Genomic DNA, 26,588 nt, shown 5'->3' on the forward strand with positions numbered 1-26,588 from the left:
GTCCGATCGGATGACAATCCGATCGGATTGCCAGTCGACTGGGTGACAAGTGTGAGAGGAACAGACGGCTGCCCATCGGAGGGTTGCCACTAAAATTCACAAGGTGAGGGGGATAGGATGGCTGCCCGATCGGATGGCTATCCGATCGGGTTGCCACCCGATCCAAGTGTTCGGTACCTTGGTTCCTCTGATCGGGTGGCTGCTCGATCGGATGGCTATCCGATCGGGTTGCCACTCGATCTAGGGTTCCAAGTTTCAAGTTTCAAATGTCAGAAAAAGTTTCTAAGTGTTGGGAGGTTTCAAAGTTTCAAGGCTACGAGACAAATGTCACCTGATCGAATGGTTGTCCGATCGGGCTGTCGCTCGATCGGGCGGACCTTGTTTCTTTTACCATTTTGTAAAATTTTCTAAGTTAACGATAGGCATGGTACGTATTGAGACAAATGGTAAACTCATCGTCGCACAGCTGTTCTGATCGGGTGGGAACCACCCCAATCCGACCAGTTACTGTCCGCAATAAAGTTTATGTCAAAATCCATATTTCGGCCGTCATTCTCTGGTAGAAATCCATCTTTAAGTCGACTCTAGAGTAATAATCGAGTCTATAGTCCGTTCAGAACCGGATCTCACCATTTAAAGTGAAAGATTGAAGAACAGATGAAGAAACTTAGGTCTTATATGGAAAAGTGTGGATTTAACTTAGATTTAGTGTAAAAGCATATGAAATTCCTTAGATCCAAGCTAGATCTTTGCCAGAAATGACGTCATATAGCAGTTTGTACTAACCACCATGATGACATCACCCTCAAGAACTCAGATCTGAGATATTTCACGGTGAAACGTGTGATTTCAAAGGAGAATCACGTAGAGAATGAAGTGTAGATCAAGAAAGTACAAGGATCTAGCCTAAAACGTACCGAAATCACCAACGAATTGAAGAATTGTAGTGTGCGTGCGTCTAGCCGAACAGGGTTGTCACATCGGGGAATAAAGTGATGTGACAGGCCTATTTATAGTGTGGAGGGGAATTGAGGCGGTGCAGCATGGATCGGATGGTGGCCCGGTCGAGTGGTCGCCCGATTGGGTGGTCATCCGATCGGGTGCTCATCCGATCGGATTGCCACTTGGCTAATCCAATCATTATCGCGTTCCCGTCTTCGTTTTGCGAGTTAGATTAAGCGTTGCGTTTTATTGAGTAATAGTATTAGCTAGATTATAGTATAAACACCAAAAGTTCCAAGATTAATAGATTCCGCCAGTGACAAGGCTCCAGTCTCTCGTTCAACCAAGAATCAAGTTTCACGAGTCTAAAGAGTCAAGCACCAAATAGGTGTAGACATTCCAAACATAGATTTAGGCATTCCATCATAGAATTAGACATTCGAACATAGATTTAGACATTTCAAATATAGAATTAGGCATTCCAAGCATATAGATATTGACATTCCAAAGATATAGACATTCCACCCGTGGATTTAGGCATTCCAAGTTATCAAGTATCACACATAAAAATAGTAGAGGGGCTAGACTTGCCAAATAGATAAAGTTCAGGGGCTAAATCTGACAAAAGTCTAAAGTTTGGGGACGTTGGGCGTTACACTGGATCACAACAAAAAGGGTGGCTTTTCAAGAACCGGGTTTAAGAGCATTCACATCAATTCCATCATATTTTCACCCTAAATTACACTAAAAAAACACTACATTTTCTCTCTTTTTCAATTAAATAATATTTTTTATACCTTTATCATTATCTTTTCTCTCTCCTCCACTCACAACCACTTTCAAAATATATTAAAAAATTATAGTGGGTGAACAGTGTACTCTCAAATCTATATATATATATATAAACATGATAAATAAGGGCTTATGTGTCATGTTATGAGGGCTTGGAAAATGATGTGGCATAACCTTATGCATTCTACAAATTGGTTTTGGCTCCAAAAAGTCGGGTGAAAGATTTTTGTATACGGGTTGAGGCGGGATCCGTTTCCTATTGTTATGACCCGACTTTATTTGTACGTGCGTTTCTTTTCCAAAACGAGAGCCTCCATCTCCATCTCCATCTCCATTCTCCATCTCCATTCCAATGATCATCTCCTCACATGTCTTTCCTAATAAATTCCATCTGAGCATCGTGAATCCTTCATTCGTTTCATTCAACACGGCTATTCTGACCCAAATCAAAGGACGCTTCTTTCTAAACCCTAGCCTCCTTCATCTCGCTCTTCTGGATCAATCATATTCTCATCAAATGGTTCAATAATCAGGTACCCAAATCTGTTTAGTTAATAGGGGTTGTATCTATATTGATTTCACTTTTTGATAACCGGTTGTGATTATAGGTATGATTCCTTTCAATCACAGGTATGATTCCTTCAACCAACTTTAATCTGATTCTTGATTATGTTAGTTTTTTTTAATTGTAATGAAGTTGAAGATTTTAGTGACTCTGGTTCAAGGTCACGGAGTATAGACTTTCGGCTCCGAACCGATATATCACCGAGATATCACCGATATTAACTGCATAGGGCTAACTATGTATTGAAGAACTTGCTAAACTATCACAATGAAGGTATTCACCTACTTTGTTTGTTCATGTTATCTGTATGAATAATTTTTTGCAAGTATTAAAAAAGTAGGCGATTTCGTCATGAAATGAGGCATTAATTTGTGAGGCGAACTAATATTGTTCATTTGGTGGTGTTTCTTAATACTGGTAAATTATCAGAATTAACGTTTTGGTTGTTTAATGATGCAAATTAAGTGGTTTCTTCCTGGTTGCTATACACAGGTACGTTGGAATCTTCACAGCCCACGCGTATTTCCTAAACCCTAGCTATCAAAATCATCTTCCTTCTTGACTATTCTACGATCCAGACGCAATCAGGTTAGCAATCTCTGATTACTGTTTTTTTTTTTCAATTTAGATATGTTTATTTATGGTCAGTTTGTTGTGGTTTTGGTTGACTGAATGATTTACGTTCCGTTTGTTGTTGTTTTGTTTGATATTGTGATTTATGTTCATCGATTCTCGCATAAAACACTGTTGATTGTTTTGTATATGGACTGTCGAAAAAGCCAAGTTTTTTTATTTCGTTAATCGTTACAGTCTCTTAAATATTTTTTAGATGATGGTATCTGATGGCGATATTGGAAACTTGCAGTAAAAAGAAAAGATTACAATAAATAAGCTATAGTATATATGAGAAAAAGATTAAAACTCTTGACATATGCACTATGGTTGATATGACAGTATTAGATAACTTTCATTTGAATTGAAAATAACATTACTCATATTTCCAACCACATGTAATTGTTTTGTTTTCAATCGGTTCAGCTTTTTGGCTAAAGTTAGTACTTATTGAATAATTTACACTCGTGGGGTTAAATTTTTGATATTAAATATGCTCGAGATTTTAAAAATTTATAATTAGTTTTTTTTGAACGACAAATTTGGATCACTGACGGACCACTGGAGTATCATCGTGCCACCAGTGGAACCACCCGATCATATCCATCTCCACTAGGCATAATGTCTATACACCAATTCAGGAGGAAACCCAATAAATATGTGAAAACCCTCTTTGTGGGAATCAAACCCAGGACCTATTAGTCCAAAAGTCTTATCCCACCCCCAAGATGCACTAAGCTATAAAGCCATGGGCAAAATTTATAATTAGTTGATTAGCATTAGTGATTAACTAAAATAGAAACTGGGTCGAATGAGCCAAACTCTAGCCTAAGTGTACTTTTAATACATTCAGCCTCTAGATCATATTATAGTCATACATAGGGTCATCATAAATGGCTGAAAAATCTGTGTAATCAAACTGGAATTACGATAGAGAAGTAGGAATACGAGTAAAATCTGTTTTTAAATTTTGACTTTCACTTTATAAATTTTGTTAATTTCAGATGCAGTCTTTTCAAGTGCAGTTTGTATGTCTCGCAACGTCAGTTATCCTGTTCGACTTGGATTTAAGCGAACTTCAATAGTCATTATCCCCTCGGTAAGCCATACAGTTATTGATTTCAACCCTTTCATTTATTGTTGATTTTTTGTCAGAAATTATTAGTTATGCTATGATTGCTACTACCTGCATTTTTGAATTTTCTCCTGTCTATAGCTATAGGTTTAGGTCAATTGTTGAAAACTACTAATAGGCATGCATTAGCAATGAAATGGTTACCTTTTATTACTTACGATTAGATAAATTACTTAAACTTTTGACTGTTTCTAAATGGTCTAAAGTTTTAATTTACCAATTGGATATGTTAGAAAAGAAACCAACAACAAATGATTTTTTACATGTTGCCTCAATTATTTATGTATTTGAGTTCACAAGTTTGCTCACAAACTGACATATAGCAGGTAAATCTTTTTCTGGTAAAAAGTTTAGTATATAATTATGGGATGCCACATTTATACGGACCTCAAGCAAATAAAAGGGTTTGAAAGTCCCCTTAAATTAACGTTGAAATAAAATAAATTTGCAATAACATTTCGAAAATAGTTGAAGTTGAGAAACCTTATTTTCTAATTGGTATTATTCATTACAAATCGCTTTATTAGAAATTTCAGTCATTATTTAGAAATGTAGTTTTTACCATTCTTATTTAACAAGTTTATTAACAATAAGGTGTCAACGGCCGGCTGGCCTGGCCCGTTTGAACCCACATTAACTATAGAGTTGGCCCGAAGTTGTTCCGACCCGGTAACCAATTTGAACGATCTATCCCAACACCAATATGTAATTTTTGTTTACAGGGAAATGATTAAGAATTGGTTGCCTTCTTCTATATCGTTTTATTATATTTTTAGTAAACAAGTCAAAATTGTTGTTTTAATTTAGTAAACGGGTCAACATATCAAAATTAACGTTTGATGCCGCTGAGAACAGTTGGGAGTTTGAACTTGATGTTGAATTATTTGTTGAGTTGCTATTATAATTATCAACCCTCGGAATCCATGTGAAACTGTTTAAACGTATCATTATTTATAAAAGAGTAAATTGCCATTTTACTATTTTAGTCCCTGAGTTTTGTCCAAATTTGTTATTTTAGTCCAAATATTTTTTTTGCCTCTGGGTCCCTGACTTTTCCCTTTTGTTGCCATTTTGATCACATACACTAACTCCATCCAAAAACTCCATCTTTAACCAGGGGTATTTTAGGGATTTTCATTTTAAATGTTTTCAATTGCCATTTTGATCCAATTCCAAAAAATCAAAAAAATTCCAAATAATTCTAAAAAATCATAAAAATTCTAAAAAATCCAAAAAATCCGTTTCGGCGCGAACCGTTTCGAGCGGAACCGTTTCGACCCGTACCGTTTCGACGCGAACCGTTTCGACCCGTACCGTTTCGAGCTGAACCGTTTCGACGAGAACCCTTTCGAGCTGAACCGTTTCGAGCCGAACCGTTTCGAGCCGAACCGTTTCGACGCGAACCGTTTCAGTTGAACTGTTAGTGTGTTGTGACCCGACCCGGTTAAGTTTTTTTACAAAATCCCATTTATGATCATCAAAGAAAATGTTAATGTATTTTTCATATAAAAAGTGTACCCATGTCAAAATCATTTAAGATAGTTGTATTTCTGTGTAGTGAATTTTGACATAATGTGATTAAGTAGAAAGGTTAGTGATAATAGATATGTTTTTTCTTATTTGTGTTAGTGGATATTTTTAGTTATGAAAGTCAACTCTTATTCAGGTATTAAGGTTGGTGCAGTTCGTTCATTCGAGAATATCCAATTCTGCATCTCAACAGGTACTTCCATTCTTTCTAAGCATGTAGGATTTAGTTTCCACTTCTTTGGTGATTTGATCAAGTTAAAGGTGGGATTTTTGTACTTCTTTACCTAAAAATGGGTGGCCTTTGGTTACAGTTTATCTCTAACGAATCAAACGGGTACATTTAGTAAACTTAGCTATAGATGGATCATGTCAAATGGGTGGCATTAGGTTATATCTTATCCCCAATGGATCAAATGGGTGTAATTTGAAAACTTGGCTATATAATATACGAGTAATCAAAGTTTTCTTATGCTGCAACTTACATATTGTGTAATATGACAAATCAGCGGTATATTTGTTCACTCAGACTGGGTGGTGTTGGGGTAAGAATGTCATTTAGGATTTATAATTCACTTTGAACCAATGACAATATGTACAACTGAAACAAAGTCCTGCTCAAGTTATTAAACTAATTTCCACCAACCAAATGATCTTTCTACTACTTATTTTCTTAAGTTAGTAGCTGTAGTGCTGTACTTGCATAATAAAACTGTCCTAAATGCTTCTCCATGATCTAACGCTGTCAACATCGGCACTTCATGATCTACCTTATAAGAGAAAGAAGACTAGAAGCGGGTGTAGGGCATTTAAAACCTCTATGGTCACCAAAGTGGGCTTTCTTTTTTTTTTTTTTTTTTTGCAGATTTGCTAGCTCTCATTGAGGTTCTTACCATCTAGTGTCCAAATAATCTTGTGGGGATCACACAAATTACTCAAGTTTTTCAAGATACTAACATTGGTTAATCAAGATAATGACAAAACTGCACTTCAGGTATATGTTTTTGTCAAAATGTGATGCTATAATATAAAGAGTACAAAAATCTTGATGCACCAATTTGGTTTGTTTAAACTGTAACCTGATACTTGATCGTTTCTTTTTAGCCTTGTGAAAAGGTATATAACTAAACAACTTATTGAATTACATGGGTCTTCAAGCCGTTACTTATAGAGGTTTATGATTTTGCATAATGTGGTTTTATTTTATAGATCTATACTATATTTACTAGGATTATTGTTTCTTTACCTTAATAACTTTGATGATGTGTTAGTGATTGTCTTTATGTATTCTCTTTTTGAATATAAATTATTGCAGGCCGTCTCTCACGGGAGTTCAGTACATGATATAGTGTATATGCTCTTTAATGGATTGTAGAAGTTAATGGGAAACTAACTCTTAATGTAACAAAGGTACATATTATAAATGCTTTTATTAATGAGGTCACAATGGATATGGTTTAGCATGTTGTGGTCTAGAGTTGACAAAAATTTCTAATATTTTCATTTTTATATTCATAAAAAGATTTAAGGGTGTGTTGATGACTATTGAACCCGTATATTATTGTTGCTTTTGATTGTAATTTAAATTTTCCTACCCGGGTATCTACCCGGGGAATAACCTAGTATACAAATAAATAGTAACATTTTCTCTCTCCTCCTCACAATCACTTTTTATACTCTTCATATTATAAAAACTCTACACACATAATTTGATGGCATGAATCTGAATCTGAATGCTCTAACCAAACTGATGTCAAACCGGGTCAAAGTATTTTTGTGCTATCAAATTTATAGGAGGCGAGAGAGACAAGGGTACAAATAGGAGTTAACATGCAAATTATATAAATATTTGACGCAACTCATAAACATGCCGTAAATTTTAAATATTTGAATTTGGGTTGTATCTCCCAGTTCTTATATCTGATCCGATGGCTGAACCGTAAGCCATCCAGTTCAGTTCGGTTCTGAAAACACAGCTTGTGTTGTGTTAAGGCATTTTATCCACCCATGGGGTCAATCAGAATGAAGTGCACAACGTTTGGTTATTGTGAATTTGTAATATATCAATGAATAACGTTTGGTATTATTCGCAAAGCCTCTGGCGTAAATGTAAACTTTGCTAAGAGTTGCATCTATCTAGTTGGAATCTGGCGCTAGCGATCAGTTCTTGGTAGTTGACTGGTTAAGATTAATCAGCCGTTACTATGTTTAAGTCTTTCTTGTTTTCATGATCGGCCCAGTATGTCGATTTTGTTCTTGGGGCTTGTTTGATTTAGTCATTTCATACGAATCTTATGCATCCAACGATCAATACAAAAACAAAACATCATAACATATGGTTGCCATATATGATTATACCATCTAAATTAACTCATCTTGTGAATAGCAAGGTCAAAACCGGTTAAAACTTAGATCCTTTAGTCGATTGTGGTTACGTTCATCTCTAATCAGTCAAAACATGTAGAACAAAAAGTAGCTTGAAAGAAAACGGGCCAAATGGGTCAAACAAGCCGAACATAAAACCACTAAATCAACTTTATTAAAAACAATATGAGTTTTGAAATCACATTTGACAATTGTGTTTAAAAGTTCAAAATCTTGCCAAGAAAGTTGACTGTTTTGACCCGTTACCCAACTCATCCGACCCACCCAAATCCCATATGGTCCCTTGACAACATACTCTTTAAGGTAGTCTCAAAAGTCAACAATATTTAGTACACAAATGTGGAACATTTATAGAAGACATTTCATCAAATAAATAACACCTTACCTAGTGGAAAGATGAAGTTCAAACCGATAATTCCGTTTTAGAGATCAGTATCCCGTCAGTATCCGCGTAAAGATATTCACCGTCCAAGATTCTCGTCCCGGCAAGTGTAACCGGAACATGCTTTTCCCCGATCCCTTTCTTGTTAGCTTTCACGGGATGAGAAGCAAGTGCACGAACCCCAATGTCACAACTGTTGATCTCGTCAACGTCTCTTATGCACCCGTTGACCACAATACCTGCCCACCCGTTATTCTGAGCTTGCACTACCGGATTGCCACCAAGTATGGCGCACCGCTTGCTTCCACCACCATCTACCACCAGGACCCGCCCATTACCCTTCTCCTCAAGAAATTCCCGCACCAAAACATTGTCTTCGAAAACTTTGAGGGTGACAACTGGACCTGAGAACACCTGGCGCCTACCGTATATCTGGAAAACCGGCTGCAGTGCTCGAAGTTCACCGCTTACAAGGAGTTGTGGGTTTGCGTCACAAACTTCCGCAGTTGTAACCAACGCCATATCGTGTTATCTGTAGTAAATGCCATATTTTATTTTAGAACTTATTAGTAGGCAGAACTACTGTATTAAGATCAAGAAGTTGACCAGTTGCATAACAAGTCAATAATAAACAGATAAAAGTTTCAGATTATTCTAAAAAACATATACCAACTATTCAATACATAGAGATCACGATGCATTAGTTTTGGTATTAAGTTATTAACACATCTTTTTAGCCTTAAAACGGATAAAGAGTTTCAGATGTTCAAGAAACATTTACTGACTAAATCAAAATATAGAGATCATGTTTTTCTAACATGATTTTTTTTTTTAAAAAGAGAACCTTTACCGCAACACTCACGGGTGCCCGCCAATACCCTGTTAACCAACAAGATCGGGATCAGGCAAATTGCAGGTTGTGCTGGGCGGGTAGCCTTCAAGAAGTTAAGGCAGGAAACCAGTGGAGACATGATTCAAATCTGAGACCTTAACGCAGGGCCGGCCCAGAGCAAGTGCCGGGTGGGTGACTGCTCTGGGTCCAAATCGAAATACGGCCCGAAAAAATTTATAAATTTTTTTTATTTATATTTAAAAAAATCTGTATGTTTTTAAACAAAAAAAACTTATAGGGCCTGGATTTATAAACCCAAAACGTTAAATCCCAGCTGTATAGAAGCCCAATTGTTTTTGCCAATCAAATTTAGAAGCCCAACTGTTTTAGTGTATAATGGATTATTGACTTGGCCTAAATCAATAAACAAACATAACGGATTAACGAATAGGGCCCTAAATTTTTTATCTCGTACAGGGCCAAACTTTTTTTTTTGTGATTTTCGGAGACAGCCCTGCCTTAACGGACGCTTACCACCACGCCACAAATAGTTTAGTGAAACTTCCTTTTGAAATAAGTTAAACTCGAATTCTAACTTTGTACGTTCACCTAATTAATCCAAATCCGACAAAAATCCCCTAATCTTAGATAAATGAATCTCATATATATTCAATCAACAAAGATAACTTGTTTTCACATGATGTATCATACATCTGACTGACCCTCAATTCACAAATCAAAATTCATCAATCATCATTATCTAAATCTGTTAATTCCTAAACCACAACAGTCTACCAAACTATCTAAATAACAAGGTTAACTCAGCTAATAAACATCACACAACATGTATGTATTACATTTAACAATTGATGCTCAAGGGGTTGAAGATAGAGAGAGTGAACGCACCTTAGAGATTGAGTATGCAACGAGGGAATAGATCGTAGCTTCAGATCACAGATCTTCACCAATTATAGAAAATATAAAGTAAGAAAGAAACAATGATTCGATGAGTGTTGTTATCAGGTTTCATAGGATTTTTGGACAGACATGTGGCCTCTCAACATCATCTTTATTATTTATTATTCTTGTTAAAGGTTAGATTCAATGTTTTAAAAACTGATAAATACCGGCCGGTTATACCGGTATTACCGTTTCCAGATGTAAATTCGATACGAAACACCTCGATAAATAAGTGAAACCGCATAAGGTTTGTACCGGCGGTAAAATCTGGTATATCGGTTTGAAAAGTAATACCGGTATTGTATGAAACGAAAATAGTTGATGTATTCAACACTCAAATGACTTAAACATATCGTACACTTTCATTTAAAAGAGCTTGTTGGAAAATTGAATGATTTTTTATTATCTTTTGGATTATTTTTTATTATGGATTTACCTTTGAATCATCTTTTAATATGTAATCATGCATTTTTGGATTAACTTTTGAGTTGATGTAATTTATGAAATTATAGAGTTGGCTAGTCAACCCGGTTGAACCGTTCGGTACAACCTGGTTCAACCGGTTGAACCATCTTTTAGCCTAATCCGGTTTGATTTAAAAACCGGTTTTTAAAACGTTGGTTAGATTACACTATTTGTCCCTCCTCAATTTGTTCACTAACACTTTTCGTCCCTTATCATGTGTATTGGAAATAAGGATCTCAATCGTACTCGAACCCGATAACTAAATTTGAAACTTAAAACATTTGGGTCAGGTGTCTTCAAAAATCAAAAACAATTTTTTAATCATGTGCGAGATAAAAAAAAATAGACCTTATCCACAAATCTTCATATAATATAAACTTATCAATCATTCAATCAAATATATAAAAACTAAAACCCATAATACAACGATAATTGTTATGAAATAGATAAAGCAAATTAACAAAAATAGTGTAGCAAAAACGATCGAAGTATCGAACCTACTTACTAAGCGAATAGTGTGGTTCTCTTAGCGTTTTTTGAAGCAAAGCTCTCGATCAACTCCTTGTAGTCCATAGTATCTAATATTTCATTTTCAATAGATATTGTTGCCAACCCGTTTAGCCTTTCTTGTGACATTGTAGAACGTAAATAGGTCTTCAACAACTTCAACTTTGAGAAACTTCTTTATGCCGATGCCACGGTTACCAGAATTGTCAACAACACTTTATATGCATTTATAGCATTAGGATAAGTAGTATTTGCATTGGAAGATATGGTCTAAAATATCAAAAGGGGTGTCAACGTGTCTCGGTAAAAATATATCAATCAACTTTAACTCTGTTTACAATTCCTTAGCATCAATATCGGACTCTCCTTCATAATTCAATGCGTCTGGAAGGCAATAACAACACCCCTTAACCTTGGCTTCATCAAGAGTCTTCTAACTTTTTAGGAAACAAAAACCTAAATATTTTTTCGAATTTTTGATATTGATCAAATCTTGTTTCAAGTGAAAAAATAGCTTAATCAACAATACATAAAAAATAATTTACTCTAAAATCCTCCTCGGGTGAAAATGTTACTTCTTCTACACTTGACGATTCATCAAATTGTTTTTTCTTATACATCACACGTTTTTTACGGATTTCCTCATTAACACCTAGTTCATTTGCAATTTCTCTAGCTTCATTAGGCACCTTAGAGAACTCCACTTCTCTATAATTTTTAAAGAATTTAATCAATTCAATTAAGAAGTTTTCCGTCGTGATCGAGAGAAAGGCCACAAAACCCTTATGGCAGATTATTTTCTCGAGGAACCCAAATTCAATTAAGAAGTTTTTTGTCATAGGTTTCGTATGTCAAAAAGATTGGTTTTAAAAATTGTGGGTGACGTGCAAGCAAATAACCCTTGGTTTCAAGAGGGCGTGGATGGGAGAATGAAGAAGAGTTCTACACCGTTGCAAAAAAGTTATATCGACAATTAAACAACTTGCAACCGGTAACCCTCCAGACGAGAACGACGAGTATTTAAATATGGCCGAAAGGACTTCCCGTGAGTGTCTAGAATATTTTTGCGAAACGGTATGTAACTAGGATTTTGACCAGCTGCGCGTTGCGGTGGCGTCGAAAGTTAAAGTACTGTATTTTTGACCCGACTCTTTACTTAAAAAATTACATCGCCATCGAATGGAAACGTAGTATATGTCACACCCCTAAAATCCACCATGCGGAGTATCACCGCTTGGAGGCGTGACGTGACCAGGATCGAGCCACCAATCATATTGAACAACGTATTTAAGTAAATAAAACCAACCACAATATAATTGGTGACCAAAAGCCAGTTAACCAAGTTTTAAATTAAACAGCGGAAGCATAATACGTGATACCAAAATATAAGTTCATAGTCCATAAGTTTAAAATCCAAAACGTAGATTTAATAAGTTCATAAGGATTAAGTGTTTATTACGGAACATGACAGTCCGTATCCCACAACGACTCCTTCCTCGTGCAAGCTCCAAGCATTTAACGACCAGTAAGGCATGTAACAACGAGTCAACAACAAAGTTGAGTGAGTTCACGTGTAGTTGTTTAGTTTTAAGTTGTTTCTGAAAACGTGGTTTGTCTTTCGTTGGCGTAATTGCCGTGGGGGTTACCCCGTAATTGAAAGTAAGATTAACCAGTTCATTCTTTATTACCCAAACCATTTCCATGATTAGTGGGGGCTTCCCCATGTGAACTACTAGACCGTATGGTATCGACTACTACGCAAGTAAGTTGTGCCCTACATCAGTGTCTATCATCACTGATGGTTGGCCATAGTCCATTAGTACACGCCCGTCCGACTGGCACGGTGTGAGGTTTGTTAAACCTAATAGCGTTATTAACTAATGACCCGCTCGCCATTGGCCTCGGCGATTAAGTCGATATAAAATGAGGGACTTATGATAGAGTTTTGTCTAGTAAGTTTTTAAGGTTGTTGTCCTACCCAAGGAGGACGAACGTACGTAGTTCTACCCAAGGAGAATACGCAGGAATAATATTGGCATCCTACCCAAGGAGGATGGCCGTACATATCCTACCCAAGGAGGATATGTAGGTTTTGTTTTAATTCTTTAACCCATTCCCAAACCACCGGGAATCCCATGCCTTAGAAAGTGTGTGAACTTACCTTGGTTTGCTCGGTTAGATTCTCAAATATAGCTAACCGTCGAGGTCGGTCAATCGCGTCCTAATATAATTACCGGTTAGTCATTTAGTGGCTTTCAAATAGAACACAAAGTTCCTACACGTATCTATCACACAACATGCATCGTTTTAACGGTTTATGCCCATCTAAGTTTCCCCTCCATTCCCTACTCAAAATCAAACATACGATAATGCACATAACATATATAACATGTTAGATCATTCACGGATAGCATACTCGACATTTAGACACGCAAGTCACAACTTATCTCAACTCAGCATTTATATTCAAAACCGGCTGTTTTCGGACATTTTAATAAAATAGTTAAATTATTCCAAAAATTCCCATATTTTTACAGGATGTCTTAAACGTTCCATATTTTATTGTGTAAAAATATCGGGGTGCGGTTAGTTACCAATATTTTATAAAAATTCATGTTCCGGACTGAACTCAGATTTGTGTATTTCTGACCACAGTCCACGGAACAATTTATTAAAAATTCATCGAGTGTCCGATTTACGAAATTCCAGTGGGGTAATTACATATGCATCGGTTGTCATCTACTGTACAAATTTCATGGTCCGATTCATCACAAAACTCAGGTTATGACTGAAAGTATGACACCCATTTATTGCTGTCAAAATTCAGCTTAAGTTGCTGTTACAAATTAACACTTTAAAAATAGTAAACGGAGTCCAAAAATTACGATTCCAGTGCCATTAGAACCGTATTTCATAATAACATATTTTAGATTCAAAATATCGGTTTTTCGTTAAGTTTATGACCTGTTTACAGCCAACTGAAGTTGGGTGTAAAGTATGGACAGATTGTTGTTTTTAGTCTCTAGCTTACTAGTTTGTGTTCGGTTGATCCCGTTAATCATATTTAGTGATCGTAACAACATCCCACATCAACATCAACAAGTAAATCAGCAAATACTCAGTACATATCAAAACAACTTCATACTAACACAAGTGCATCATGTTTCATCTTCTTGGTTAAACCCTTTTTAGTGTTCTTGTGAAATAAACATCATTCTACAAATATTAGCCATAAAAGTAAGATAATCAAGGGTTAAACGAGAGCTTACTACTAGCTTATAGCTAGGGTAGAATCTATTGAGAATATGATGGTGAAAAAGACTAGAACAAGCTCCTTAGAACGTCCTTCAAGTTGCCACCTCCATAGATTCACCTTGTAAGCTTTGAATGGATTTGTAATGGAAGAAGATGAAGATGAAAAGGGTGGGGAGTGGATTCGGTTGTGGTGGAACCGAAATGAGAGAGAGAGAGAGAGAGAGTGAGGTGAGGGTTGAGTGTTGTAAGAGATGAAATGAATGATCTTGTAAATATAATCCTCTTTCAAATAATATGCCTAGTTCAACAACTAACCAATCCCACAATATCTATCCAAATAATATGCCTAGTTCAACAAGTAACCAATCCCACAATATCTATCCAAATAATATGCCTAGTTCAACAAGTAACCAATCCCACAATATCTATCCAAATAATATGCCTAGTTCAACAAGTAATCAATCCCACAATATCTATCCAAAATATATGAGGTAATGGTGGATGATTGTGTGGGTCCATGGAGACCAACAAAATTCGGTTAAATGGGGGGGGGGGGGTTATTTGCAAAATTTGTGACTAGAATGCAATGATAAGTTAGAAGTAAGTAACTTGATGTAATATATTAGTTATAAGGTTTTAGTGGGTGTTATGACCAACGGGGATCATGACTAGCCAACAATAATTAAATAATGTGTTTGACAAATATTTGGTGTCCCGGGTAATGTCCAGTAGTTCGGTCGGATACTGTTCCGTTAAGTGTTTAATTATTCCGTAAGGCGTCTTATACATATATTTTTGTAACCCAATTAATTCCTAACACATAGGAAAATATTCAGGACCATTTAGTCAGGTTTTCTGCATACTACTAGTATGTTAACACGCACATGTGAATATAACACAGAAATCAGAGAGCAGTTAAATATTTCCACACAGTCGTCAAGCACTTTAATTATCATTAATGAATTGTACGGAATACATGGGATTTTGAGGGTTGTCACATTCTCCCCTTGTTAAGAAAATTTCGTCCCGAAATTTAGCACGTGGTTACTGAGGAAGCTAGTTATGTTGCATTGGTTTCCTGGTTTTCCTGGGGTGTCACATCATCCCCCCGTTGATTTGGAATTCCGTCCCGAAATTCTGCAGTAGCTTCAGCCTCAGTAGTGGTTGCACTTTTCTTATACAGCTGGGGATACTTGAGTTTCATTTGGTCTTCTCGTTCCCAGGTATACTCTGGGCCACGACGAGCATTCCAACGAACTCGAACGAGAGGTATTCTGGTGTGCTTGAGAATCTTAACGTCTTGATCCGTAATCTCTACTGGTTCCTCAACGAATCGCAGCTTGTCGTCGATTGTGAGCTCTTTGAGAGGAACTATGAGGGTCTCATCTGACAGACACTTCTTCAGATTCGACACGTGGAATACGTTGTGAACTCCACTGAGTTCTTCAGGTAGGTTCAGCGTGTAAGCGACTTTGCCAATTCTCTCAATGATCTCGAACGGTCCGACATAACGCGGGTTGAGCTTGCCCCGTTTGCCAAATCGGACTACACCTTTCCAAGGTGAGACCTTGAGCAGCACTCGATCCCCAACCTGGAACTCGAGTGGTTTTCTTCGCTTATCGGCATAGCTTTTCTGACGGTCACGAGCTGCCGCCATTCGCTGTCGTATCTGAGCAATATTTTCTGTTGTATCTACTACGAGTTCTGGACCAGTGATTTGACTGTCACCAACTCCTGCCCAACAAAGAGGTGATCGGCACTTCCATCCATACAATGCCTCGAATGGAGCGGCCTGGATGCTGGTGTGGTAGCTGTTGTTATATGAAAACTCCACTAACAGGAGATGCTTTTCCCAGCCGTTACCAAAATCGATTACACATGCCCTAAGCATGTATTCAAAAGTCTGGATGGTGCGTTCAGATTGCCCATCTGTCTGTGGATGATAAGCGGTGCTCATATCTAAACGTGAGCCAAAAGACTTATGCATAGCTTGCCACACTTCAGAGGTAAAACGAGCGTCACAATCAGAAATGATGGAGGTCGGCACTCCGTGCCTTGATACCACTTCTTTTAAGTAGATGTCTGCTAGAGTAGAAACCTTATCCGTTTCTTTGATAGGCAGAAAATGTGCAGACTTGGTCAGTCGATCCACGATCACCCAAATGGTATCATTTCCGCGTTGAGATCTGGGCAGGCCAGTAACGAAATCCATGGATATTTGCTCCCATTTCCATTTTGGGATCTCTGGTTGTTGAAGTGGGCCTGATGGTTTCTGGTATTCGACCTTGACTCTAGCACAAGTCAAGCATTTACTGACGTAGGTCGCTATGCTGGCTTTCATACCAGGCCACCAGTATGTAGTCTTTAGATCGTGGTATATCTTATCCGAACCAGGATGTATTGAATAACGAGACTTATGTGCTTCATCCATCACAAGCTCGCGTAAGTCTCCATACGGCGGAACCCAGATGCGTCCGTTAACATAGTAGGCGTCGTTTTCTTTTTGTTCTAGTCGTTGCCTCGATCCTCGTAAGGACTCAGCCCTGATGTTCTCTGCCTTCAATGCTTCGACCTGAGCATTGCGAATCTGAGCGGGAAGGTTGGATTGGATGGTAAGATGTAACGCACGTACACGCTTAGGTATAGTATCCTTTCGGCTGAGAGCATCGACCACAACATTGGCTTTGCCCGGATGATAGTTGATTGCGCATTCGTAATCATTCAAGAGCTCTACCCGTCGGCGTTGTCGCATATTCAATTCCTTTTGCTTGAAGATATGCTCGAGTCTCCTGTGATCGGTGTAAATGGTGCACTTGGTACCGTACAGGTAATATCTCCATATCTTAAGCGCGAACACAACTGCTCCCAATTCCAGGTCGTGCGTAGTGTAGTTCCTTTCGTGAACCTTAAGTTAGCGCGATGCGTAGGCAATGACCTTGTCACGTTGCATCAACACACAACCAAGTCCTTGGATGGAAGCGTCGCAGTAAACCACAAAATCACCTATGCCTTTGGGCAATGAGAGGATAGGTGCGCTACAAAGTCTATCTTTTAAGTGCTGAAATGCGGACTCCTGTGCATTACCCCGACGATAGGTGACACCTTTCTGAGTCAGTGAAGTGAGAGGTTGTGCAATCTTGGAGAAATCTTTGATAAACCTTCTGTAATATCCTGCCAAACCCAAGAATTGGCGGATTTCTGTTGGTGTGTGGGGTGCAGGCCAGTTCTTGATCGAGTCAACCTTGGATGGATCAACATGAATCCCACCCTTGTTTACCACATGGCCTAGAAAGTGAACTTCGCAAAGCCAGAAGTCACATTTCGAAAACTTGGCATACAACTGCTGTTTTCGAAGAAGTTCCAGAATAAGCCTCAGATGTTGCTTGTGTTCCTCCTGACTCTTAGAATAGATCAGGATATCGTCGATGAACACAATAACGAACTTATCCAGGTAAGGCTTGCACACTCGGTTCATGAGATCCATGAAGACCGCTGGTGCATTCGTCAGCCCGAATGGCATAACCAGAAACTCGTAATGGCCGTAACGAGTTCTGAATGCTGTTTTGGAGACGTCCTCATCTCGGACTCTCAGCTGATGGTATCCCGATCTCAAATCAATCTTGGAGTAGAAACTCGACCCTTGCAACTGGTCGAATAGGTCATCAATGCGTGGGAGAGGATAACGGTTCTTCATGGTCACCTTGTTAAGTTCACGATTAGTCAATACACATTCTGAAGGTACCGTCTTTCTTCTTCATGAATAACACTGGAGCTCCCCAAGGCGAAGAGCTAGGATGTATGAATCCCTTTTCCAAGAGTTCTTGTAGTTGCGTAAATAGTTCTTCGAGTTCTGATGGAGCTAGACGATGTGGTGCTCGAGCTGCTGGTGCTGCTCTAGGAGCTAGCTTAATTTGAAACTCGACTTGGTGATGAGGCAGAAGACCAGGTAATTCCTCAGGAAATACCTCTGGAAAGTCGCGTACAATAGGAATGTCTTCAATCTTCTTTTCTCCCACGGATGTATCAGAGACGAGGGTTAGAATAGCGGTGTGCCCCTTTCGCAAACACTTCTGGGCCTGAAGGAAAGAGAGGATGCCTACAACAGCACCACTCTTGTCGCCACAAATCACGAGGGGTTCTTTATCAGAACGAGGGATACGGACGGTTTTCTCCTTGCAAATAATCTCCGCTTGGTGTCGAGATAACCAATCCATCCCAATGACAACGTCAAAACTACCTAGAACCATAGGAATGAGGTCGATAAAGAGGGTCTGACCAGCTAAGACGGGGTTACAACCCTTAACTACGTGTGTGCCCTTAAGACTTTCACCATTAGCTAGTTCTATAACATGTTTGATGTTTTAAGGGTAATGGGGTACGCTTAAGCACCTGACTGACTCTTAGGGACACATATCTGTACCCGAATTAACTAAAATAGAACTTACCTGCCACAACGTTGAGGTTGTTTCCTTCTTCCTCTTGTCCATTCAGAAGCTCATGCTTACTAGTCCTGCGGTTATCCTTATTGTCTCTGTTATTGTTCCCGTTGCCCTGGTTGCCGCTGTTTTCATGATTCTGTCTCATCTGCGGACAGTTCCTCTTGAAGTGACTCTCAGCACCGCACTGGTAACATCTCTCATTACCCTGATGGTGTTGCCGTTGGTTCCGGTTTGCAGGATATGGGCTCCTACAGTCTCTAGCCATATGTCCCAACTTCTTGTACCGATGACAACACGATTCCGCACATGACCCGCTGTGGTGCCGTTGGCACTTGCGGCATCTCGGTTTATTCCCTAGGTATCCCCCCTGATTTTGGTAGTTCAGCCCGAGTTTCCTGTGCGGTTCCCATCGTATAGAGCTAGGACCCTCACCTTGGTACTCACCCCAAATATACTTGTTACTCATTAGAGCATTTGCATTGGAAGAGCTACGCTTGGGCAACTTGCCCTCTTCCACCGCCTGATCGGTGAGTTGGTGCGCCAAATGAACGACTTGCTGGATTATGGGAAGGTTGGCCGCACTCACAGACCCTTGGATTTCCGGGACTAAGCCTCTGAGGTATAGCTTGATTCGCCTAGATATGGGTTGTGACATGTTAGGACATAAGGCAGCCAAGTCATTGGGCCTCTTTGTGTACGCCTCAATTTCTGATCCTTCCATCTTCAAACCATAATACTCTATTTCCAGTTCCAGAATGTCGTCCAGGTGGCAGAATTCTTCCTTAATCCAATCCTTGAAGTCGCTCCAGAGGGTGGCATTCGCGTCTGGCAAACCGAGCATCTGAACTTGTGCGTTCCACCAAGAATACGCTTTCCCTTGCAACATGACAGTAGCGTACTCTACTCGTTTGCCAGCAGGACTTTCACTTTCTTCGAACGTATATTCGATTCTTCGGATCCAGTGTAGAAGGTCGATTGTCCCTCCAGTGCCATCGAAAGTGGGAGGTTTACACTCCAAGAACGCCCTGAAGGTGCCCATGTGGATTGGGTGTGCATGGGTTGACTCCCTGATTGGGTTGCTAAGGCTTCAGCAATCCGTTCGTTAATCAAGGTCGTCAGCTGACCCTGGGTCATGTTGAGATGCCCACTCATGATCTTCACATCGAGGGGAACACAGGTAAGAAAGGTATCGCAACGTGCGTAAGTGTGGGGCGACATAAGAGAGTAAGCACACAAGGTTCAAATAGCAATTATCACGTTAACTAATGCACAGTGTAAACTATCTAACCGACAATATAACATAAATCATACCACCTATGGTGTCGAGTCTTGCACGTGGAGCGAAGCGTCGTTGTGGATCGTTGAGCACTGTACCGGTTATAGTTTGGTTTTATCAAAAACTTTTCCCTTTTTAAAACCAAGTTCACCAATGGCTCTGATACCAATCTGTCACACCCATCCGACTGGCACGGTGTGAGGTTTGTTAAACCTAATAGCGCTATTAACTAATGACCCGCTCGCCATTGGCCTCGGCGATTAAGTCGATATAAAATGAGGGACTTATGATAGAGTTTTGTCTAGTAAGTTATTAAGGTTGTTGTCCTACCCAAGGAGGACGAACGTACGTAGTTCTACCCAAGGAGAATACGCAGGAATAATATTGGCATCCTACCCAAGGAGGATGGCCGTACATATCCTACCCAAGGAGGATATGTAGGTTTTGTTTTAATTCTTTAACCCATTCCCAAACCACCGGGAATCCCATGCCTTAGAAAGTGTGTGAACTCACCTTGGTTTGCTCGGTTAGATTCTCAAATATAGCTAACAGTCGAGGTCGGTCAATCGCGTCCTAATATAATTACCAGTTAGTCATTTAGTGGCTTTCAAATAGAACACAAAGTTCCTACACGTATCTATCACACAACATGCATCGTTTTAACGGTTTATGCCCATCTAAGTTTCCCCTCCATTCCCTACTCAAAATCAAACATACGATAATGCACATAACATATATAACATGTTAGATCATTCACGGATAGCATACTCGACATTTAGACACGCAACTCACAACTTATCTCAATTCAGCATTTATATTCAAAACCGGCTGTTTTCGGACATTTTAATAAAATAGTTAAATTATTCCAAAAATTCCCATATTTTTACAGGATGTCTTAAACGTTCCATATTTTATTGTGTAAAAATATCGGGGTGCGGTTAATTACCAATATTTTATAAAAATTCATGTTCCGGACTGAACTCAGATTTGTGTATTTCTGACCACAGTCCACGGAACAATTTATTAAAAAATTCATCGAGTGTCCGATTTACGAAATTCCAGTGGGGTAATTACATATGCATCGGTTGTCATCTACTGTACAAATTTCATGGTCCGGTTCATCACAAAACTCAGGTTATGACTGAAAGTATGACACCCATTTATTGCTGTCAAAATTCAGCTTAAGTTGCTGTTACAAATTAACACTTTAAAAATAGTAAACGGAGTCCAAAAATTACGATTCCGGTGCCATTAGAACCGTATTTCATAATAACATATTTTAGATTCAAAATATCGGTCTTTCGTTAAGTTTATAACCTGTTTACAACCAACTGAAGTTGGCTATAAAGTATGGACAGATTGTTGTTTTTAGTCTCTAGCTTACTAGTTTGTGTTCGGTTGATCCCGTTAATCATATTTAGTGATCGTAACAACATCCCACATCAATATCAACAAGTAAATCAGCAAATACTCAGTACATATCAAAACAACTTCATACTAACACAAGTGCATCATGTTTCATCTTCTTGGTTAAACCCTTTTTAGTGTTCTTGTGAAATAAACATCATTCTACAAATATTAGCCATAAAAGTAAGATAATCAAGGGTTAAACGAGAGCTTACTACTAGCTTATAGCTAGGGTAGAATCTATTGAGAATATGATGGTGAAAAAGACTAGAACAAGCTCCTTAGAACGTCCTTCAAGTTGCCACCTCCATAGATTCACCTTGTAAGCTTTGAATGGATTTGTAATGGAAGAAGATGAAGATGAAAAGGGTGGGGAGTGGATTCGGTTGTGGTGGAACCGAAAGGAGAGAGAGAGAGAGAGAGTGAGGTGAGGGTTGAGTGTTGTAAGAGATGAAATGAATGATCTTGTAAATATAATCCTCTTTCAAATAATATGCCTAGTTCAACAACTAACCAATCCCACAATATCTATCCAAATAATATGCCTAGTTCAACAAGTTACCAATCCCACAATATCTATCCAAATAATATGCCTAGTTCAACAAGTAACCAATCCCACAATATCTATCCAAATAATATGCCTAGTTCAACAAGTAATCAATCCCACAATATCTATCCAAAATATATGAGGTAATGGTGGATGATTGTGTGGGTCCATGGAGACCAACAAAATTCGGTTAAATGGGGGGGGGGGGTTTATTTGCAAAATTTGTGACTAGAATGCAATGATAAGTTAGAAGTAAGTAACTTGATGTAATATATTAGTTATAAGGTTTTAGTGGGTGTTATGACCAACGGGGATCATGACTAGCCAACAATAATTAAATAATGTGTTTGACAAATATTTGGTGTCCCGGGTAATGTCAAGTAGTTCGGTCGGATACTGTTCCGTTAAGTGTTTAATTATTCCGTAAGGCGTCTTATACATATATTTTTGTAACCCAATTAATTCCTAACACATAGGAAAATATTCAGGACTATTTAGTCAGGTTTTCTGCATACTACTAGTATGTTAACGCGCACATGTGAATATAACACAGAAATCAGAGAGCAGTTAAATATTTCCACACAGTCGTCAAGCACTTTAATTATCATTAATGAATTGTACGGAATACATGGGATTTTGAGGGTTGTCACAGTATACTTGACCCGACTTGCTTTCAAATACAGTTTACGAACGTACACAAAATAAGTAGAAAACGTATGATTTTTTTACCAGACTCGCTTGAAAAAAAAGTTTATGTCAAAACGTGAGTCATTTACGTTGAAACGTGAATTTTAAAACGACATGTACGTTAAAACTGCAATACACAACGCGTTAAGTCGGCGGCACCTTAGTTGTTTATAGCTGACGACATGTTATGTGATGCGTTAACCACATAAAACACGTGTTTGATGTATCCGATCAAATTCAGTGTAACCTATATAAGCATTGTGGTTACAATGTACAATGATGAAATTAACATGTGATGCCCGCACGTGACATTACACGTTTTTGACCTTGTTACACACGGTACGTTCGTGAAATTAACGTCATTGCGGTGTAAAGATGTAACAATATTTTAGACAATCGTGTAAAATCATATAATATGGTTAGACATTGATCAAAAAAAAGTATATTAATGTGTGACAATATGGTCTAAAGTCGTAAAAGCAATTCAAATAAATGAGACGTTAAGTTATTAAGTAAAAAAAGTTGGCAGATCAAATTTGTCAATTACCAAAAGTTAAAAGTGAATGCTTAAGTTACCTAGTTTGAAAGTGAATTGAAAGAACTAAAAGTATAGGGGTTAAAAAGTAAAAGTATAGGAATTACAATTGTAATATATGAATATCGAAAGAAAATAAATATATAGGGGCTAAATATGATTTTTGTAAAAGTTAAGGACTTAAAGACAAAGGTCTTCCACCGACCTTTGTCTTTAATATTATATAAATTTATACGCTTCTGAGTTCTTACGTAGACCAACAAGCCACGACGTTGCGCTTTTGTACCAAGCTCATGAGGAGAAACATCACTTTCCTGGGATGTTGGGTAGCCTTGATTGTACACATTTTGTTTGGAGAATGTATCCAACAAAGTTGTGGGGCCAATATATGAGAGGGTATCACAGGTACCCGACAGTTATGCTCGAAGCGGTGGCCTCTCAAGATTTATGGATTTGGCATGCTTTTTATGGTCCATCAGGTTCACAAAATGACATCAATGTGCTCCAACAATCTCCGTTATTTCTTACTCAAAGAAATGGAACCGCCCCAAAATGCCCATTTTACGTGAACAACCACTTGTACAAGCGTGGATATTATCTTACCAATGGAATCTACCCTACTTGGTCCGTGTTTGTGAAATCATTTCCATATCCTCACATTCCGAACGGAAAGAAGTTTAAGAGGCAACACGAGGCGGCAAGAAAAGACGTGGAACGTGATTTTGGTGTTTTAAAGTCAAAGTGGGGTATACTTAATCGACCAATGCGTGCTATGAGTGTAAAAAAGATTAGGCATGTCATATACACGTGCATTATTATACATAACATGATTCTAAAAGACGACGAAAATGCGATAGCACCGGTACACATTCGGGATCATCCAGTCGAGCTGGTTTTTGATGATACTGTTTTTAACAAGCCCATTGATAAAGTTACGCATTGGAGACTAAAATATGATCTCATGGAGCATCTTGGAGAAATAGATTTACCCTACCTTTTGGTGGATTCCGACGACGAATAATTAAATTGGTTTTAGTTTTAAAATGTCTTTTTTTTGTTTTAATGTCATTTTATTTATTTTATTTTAATGTATTGTCTTGTTTTTATTTTAGTGTATTTTTTTATTTGAATTTTATGTAATGTCTTTTTTAATTAAATGTAATTTATTTTGTTTAATATATGTTTTATTTATTTTTATTCCATAATTTCTAGAAAGAAAAAAAAACGAAAAGGACTCCCGAAGTGGGGAGTACCCCTAGTGTTTGAGTGCAAAATAGAGAGTAAATAGATGAGTTAAGATGGCATAAGTTGATTGGCTGAGGTGGAGAGGTTACCACTTCCCACGTGGGAAGCACCCCTTCCACCCTTATACACAGACACGGGTAAATTATTTGCAAAACAAAAAGGCTGCGTGACGCGCAAAGGGAAGCATGTCAAACAGAAGAAGCAAATATGAAAGTACAACTGTTTAAACAAAATGTACAACAACATCATGCAGATAAAACCACTAAAGCTTATAATACAACAACCTATTAGACTAAAGGGTATGGGGGTCGGCTTAGGCCCGGCATGGCCCGGCGCCGGTCCCCCACACTACCCCCCTCAGGCTCGGCTAGTCCCAACTGTCTCCCACTCGACGTTCACGACGGGCCTCTCTCCTCTCTCCTCACACACACACACATCTATACATACATACATATATATAAAGGGGTTCATCCCCCACCCCCTAGGTCCATCCCCTTCAAGCCCCTCCTACGTGGCGGTGACGTGGAGGCCCATCCCCTTGAGGATGAGACTCTCCATATCCTCCAGTCTAAGGCTATTAGAGCATTCACATCCAATCCACTAAAAATATACATACGTTTCACAAAAAAAACAACTCCTATATCAATATATTTCCACTAAAAACAAATACTTTTTCTATCTCCTTTTCAATATATATTACATTTTTCTCTCTCTTCACTCACAACCACTTTTAATATATATTAAAAAATTATAGTGGGTGAACAGTGTCCCCTCAAATATACAGATGAACAGTAATATTTTCTCTCTCCTCCACTCACAACCACTTTTTATACTCTTTACATTTTAACAACCCCACACACTACATATGATGGATTGGATGGGAATGCTCTTACACAAAGTGGTTTCTAATTTATATTATATAAATATAGAAAATCAAACAAAGTTAATATTAATATTATTACTTGATAATTACGCCTAGAATATTTCTATTGAAGTTATAACTTAGAAAAAATGATTAAATAGATATTCATTTTTTTTTTGGTAAAAAAAAGACATTTATGGGGGTAAAAACTAAAATGGACAGTTTTCCGACATATACCCAAAAGAAGAAAAACCCAAAGGTGATAAAAGAAACTATGGGCTAAAAAAGCAAAAGACAATAGACTATAAACAAAGAACACCAACATGACAACATGGCCCAATAAACTCAAACAAGTACCACCTAAACAAATGTAACACCTACTTTTAACATTATCAAACTCTAAATCCAAATTACTGAGAAAGTAACATTATGTCAATCTGTTAAGACCGAAAACACCATCTTCTTTACACCCCTACAAGGAACCTTACAAATCTTCATATTTCCATGTTATCGCCATTTTTTACAATTATTTCTCATATCAAATGAAACTATTTACAAATATGTTGTTAAGCATAATAATTTATATAAGCTAAAATATTGTATAAAAAATAAAAATAGTGTAAAAAAACTAAATGTATAATATATTTAAAATTAAAACATTTCATATTTTTGTTATTTTACTGAATTACTAATATTAAAATAATTTTATAAATAAAAGTGGTGTACAAGTCAATAAAGCATGGTGTATAAGTCAATGCATTAGAGAGGGTTAAAAAAATAATAAGGTATAATCTTGAATGATTTCGCCTTTGTACAAGAGTATGCTCTTGTCCATCCAAAAATTGCTCCACCTAATCCTATGTGTCGCTCAAGGATGCATGGATGGATAAAGCAAGCGTAACTCCACCCAGAAAATCAGATCAACATCATGACTTTAGGTAGATTAATCAACAACATGCAAATCCTTTTTATTAGTTCAACTCAATGAATATCTATCCAAAAAGTTTGACTAGCACCGGAGGAAGATGGCTCAGAACTCATCGGATCAATCTGATCTTTGTGACCTGCCATGTCAAAAAGGTATTCATTCCAACTGTTTCAAACATTTCACATGAATGTGTGACTTCTACATATAAATCTTATATGATGATACTCGAAAGTTAACAATTCTTGATCATACTTTATCAGTACGGGTTTGTCCAACTTTATATTTAATTTCTTCGTAAACTCT

The 26,588-nt window shown here is 37.9% G+C and overlaps 2 protein-coding genes and 1 long non-coding RNA gene across 8 annotated transcripts; 2 read left to right on the forward strand and 1 right to left on the reverse strand.

The window, feature by feature from the left end:
* The first annotated feature begins 2,001 nt into the window (after positions 1 to 2,001).
* On the forward strand, positions 2,002 to 7,106 carry LOC110929218. Of its 6 annotated transcripts, none has more exons than XR_004888475.1 (8): positions 2,010 to 2,267; positions 2,343 to 2,364; positions 2,438 to 2,572; positions 2,792 to 2,887; positions 3,916 to 4,010; positions 5,713 to 5,769; positions 6,439 to 6,567; positions 6,889 to 7,106. It is a non-coding gene; the product is annotated as an uncharacterized LOC110929218 (long non-coding RNA). The 6 variants fall into 6 exon arrangements; XR_002586924.2 differs by having other exon boundaries at positions 2,011 to 2,267; positions 2,445 to 2,572; XR_002586925.2 differs by having other exon boundaries at positions 2,012 to 2,267; positions 2,460 to 2,572.
* On the reverse strand, positions 6,416 to 10,218 carry LOC110929217 (putative 4-hydroxy-4-methyl-2-oxoglutarate aldolase 2). The gene is made up of 2 exons (XM_022172345.2): positions 10,079 to 10,218; positions 6,416 to 8,872 (listed from the first exon to the last, which is right to left on the reverse strand). Exon 2 carries the CDS (start codon positions 8,860 to 8,862, stop codon positions 8,362 to 8,364), a length of 501 nt encoding a protein of 166 aa, XP_022028037.1. The 5' UTR covers positions 8,863 to 8,872; positions 10,079 to 10,218; the 3' UTR covers positions 6,416 to 8,361.
* A 13,420-nt stretch (positions 10,219 to 23,638) lies between these two features.
* Positions 23,639 to 24,271, forward strand: LOC110931663 (protein ALP1-like). Its single transcript, XM_022175049.1, has one exon. It carries the CDS (start codon positions 23,639 to 23,641, stop codon positions 24,269 to 24,271), a length of 633 nt encoding a protein of 210 aa, XP_022030741.1.
* The last annotated feature ends 2,317 nt before the right edge of the window (positions 24,272 to 26,588 follow it).

The sequence above is a fragment of the Helianthus annuus genome, chromosome 3, assembly GCF_002127325.2.
Source record: "Helianthus annuus cultivar XRQ/B chromosome 3, HanXRQr2.0-SUNRISE, whole genome shotgun sequence".
Lineage (NCBI taxonomy): Eukaryota > Viridiplantae > Streptophyta > Magnoliopsida > Asterales > Asteraceae > Helianthus > Helianthus annuus.

What these genes read in the sequence shown, in the direction of transcription:
- LOC110929217 (XM_022172345.2), bottom strand. Translation starts at nt 8,862, where the DNA reads ATGGCGTTGGTTACAACTGCGGAAGTTTGTGACGCAAACCCACAACTC.
- LOC110931663 (XM_022175049.1), top strand. Translation starts at nt 23,639, where the DNA reads ATGAGAGGGTATCACAGGTACCCGACAGTTATGCTCGAAGCGGTGGCC.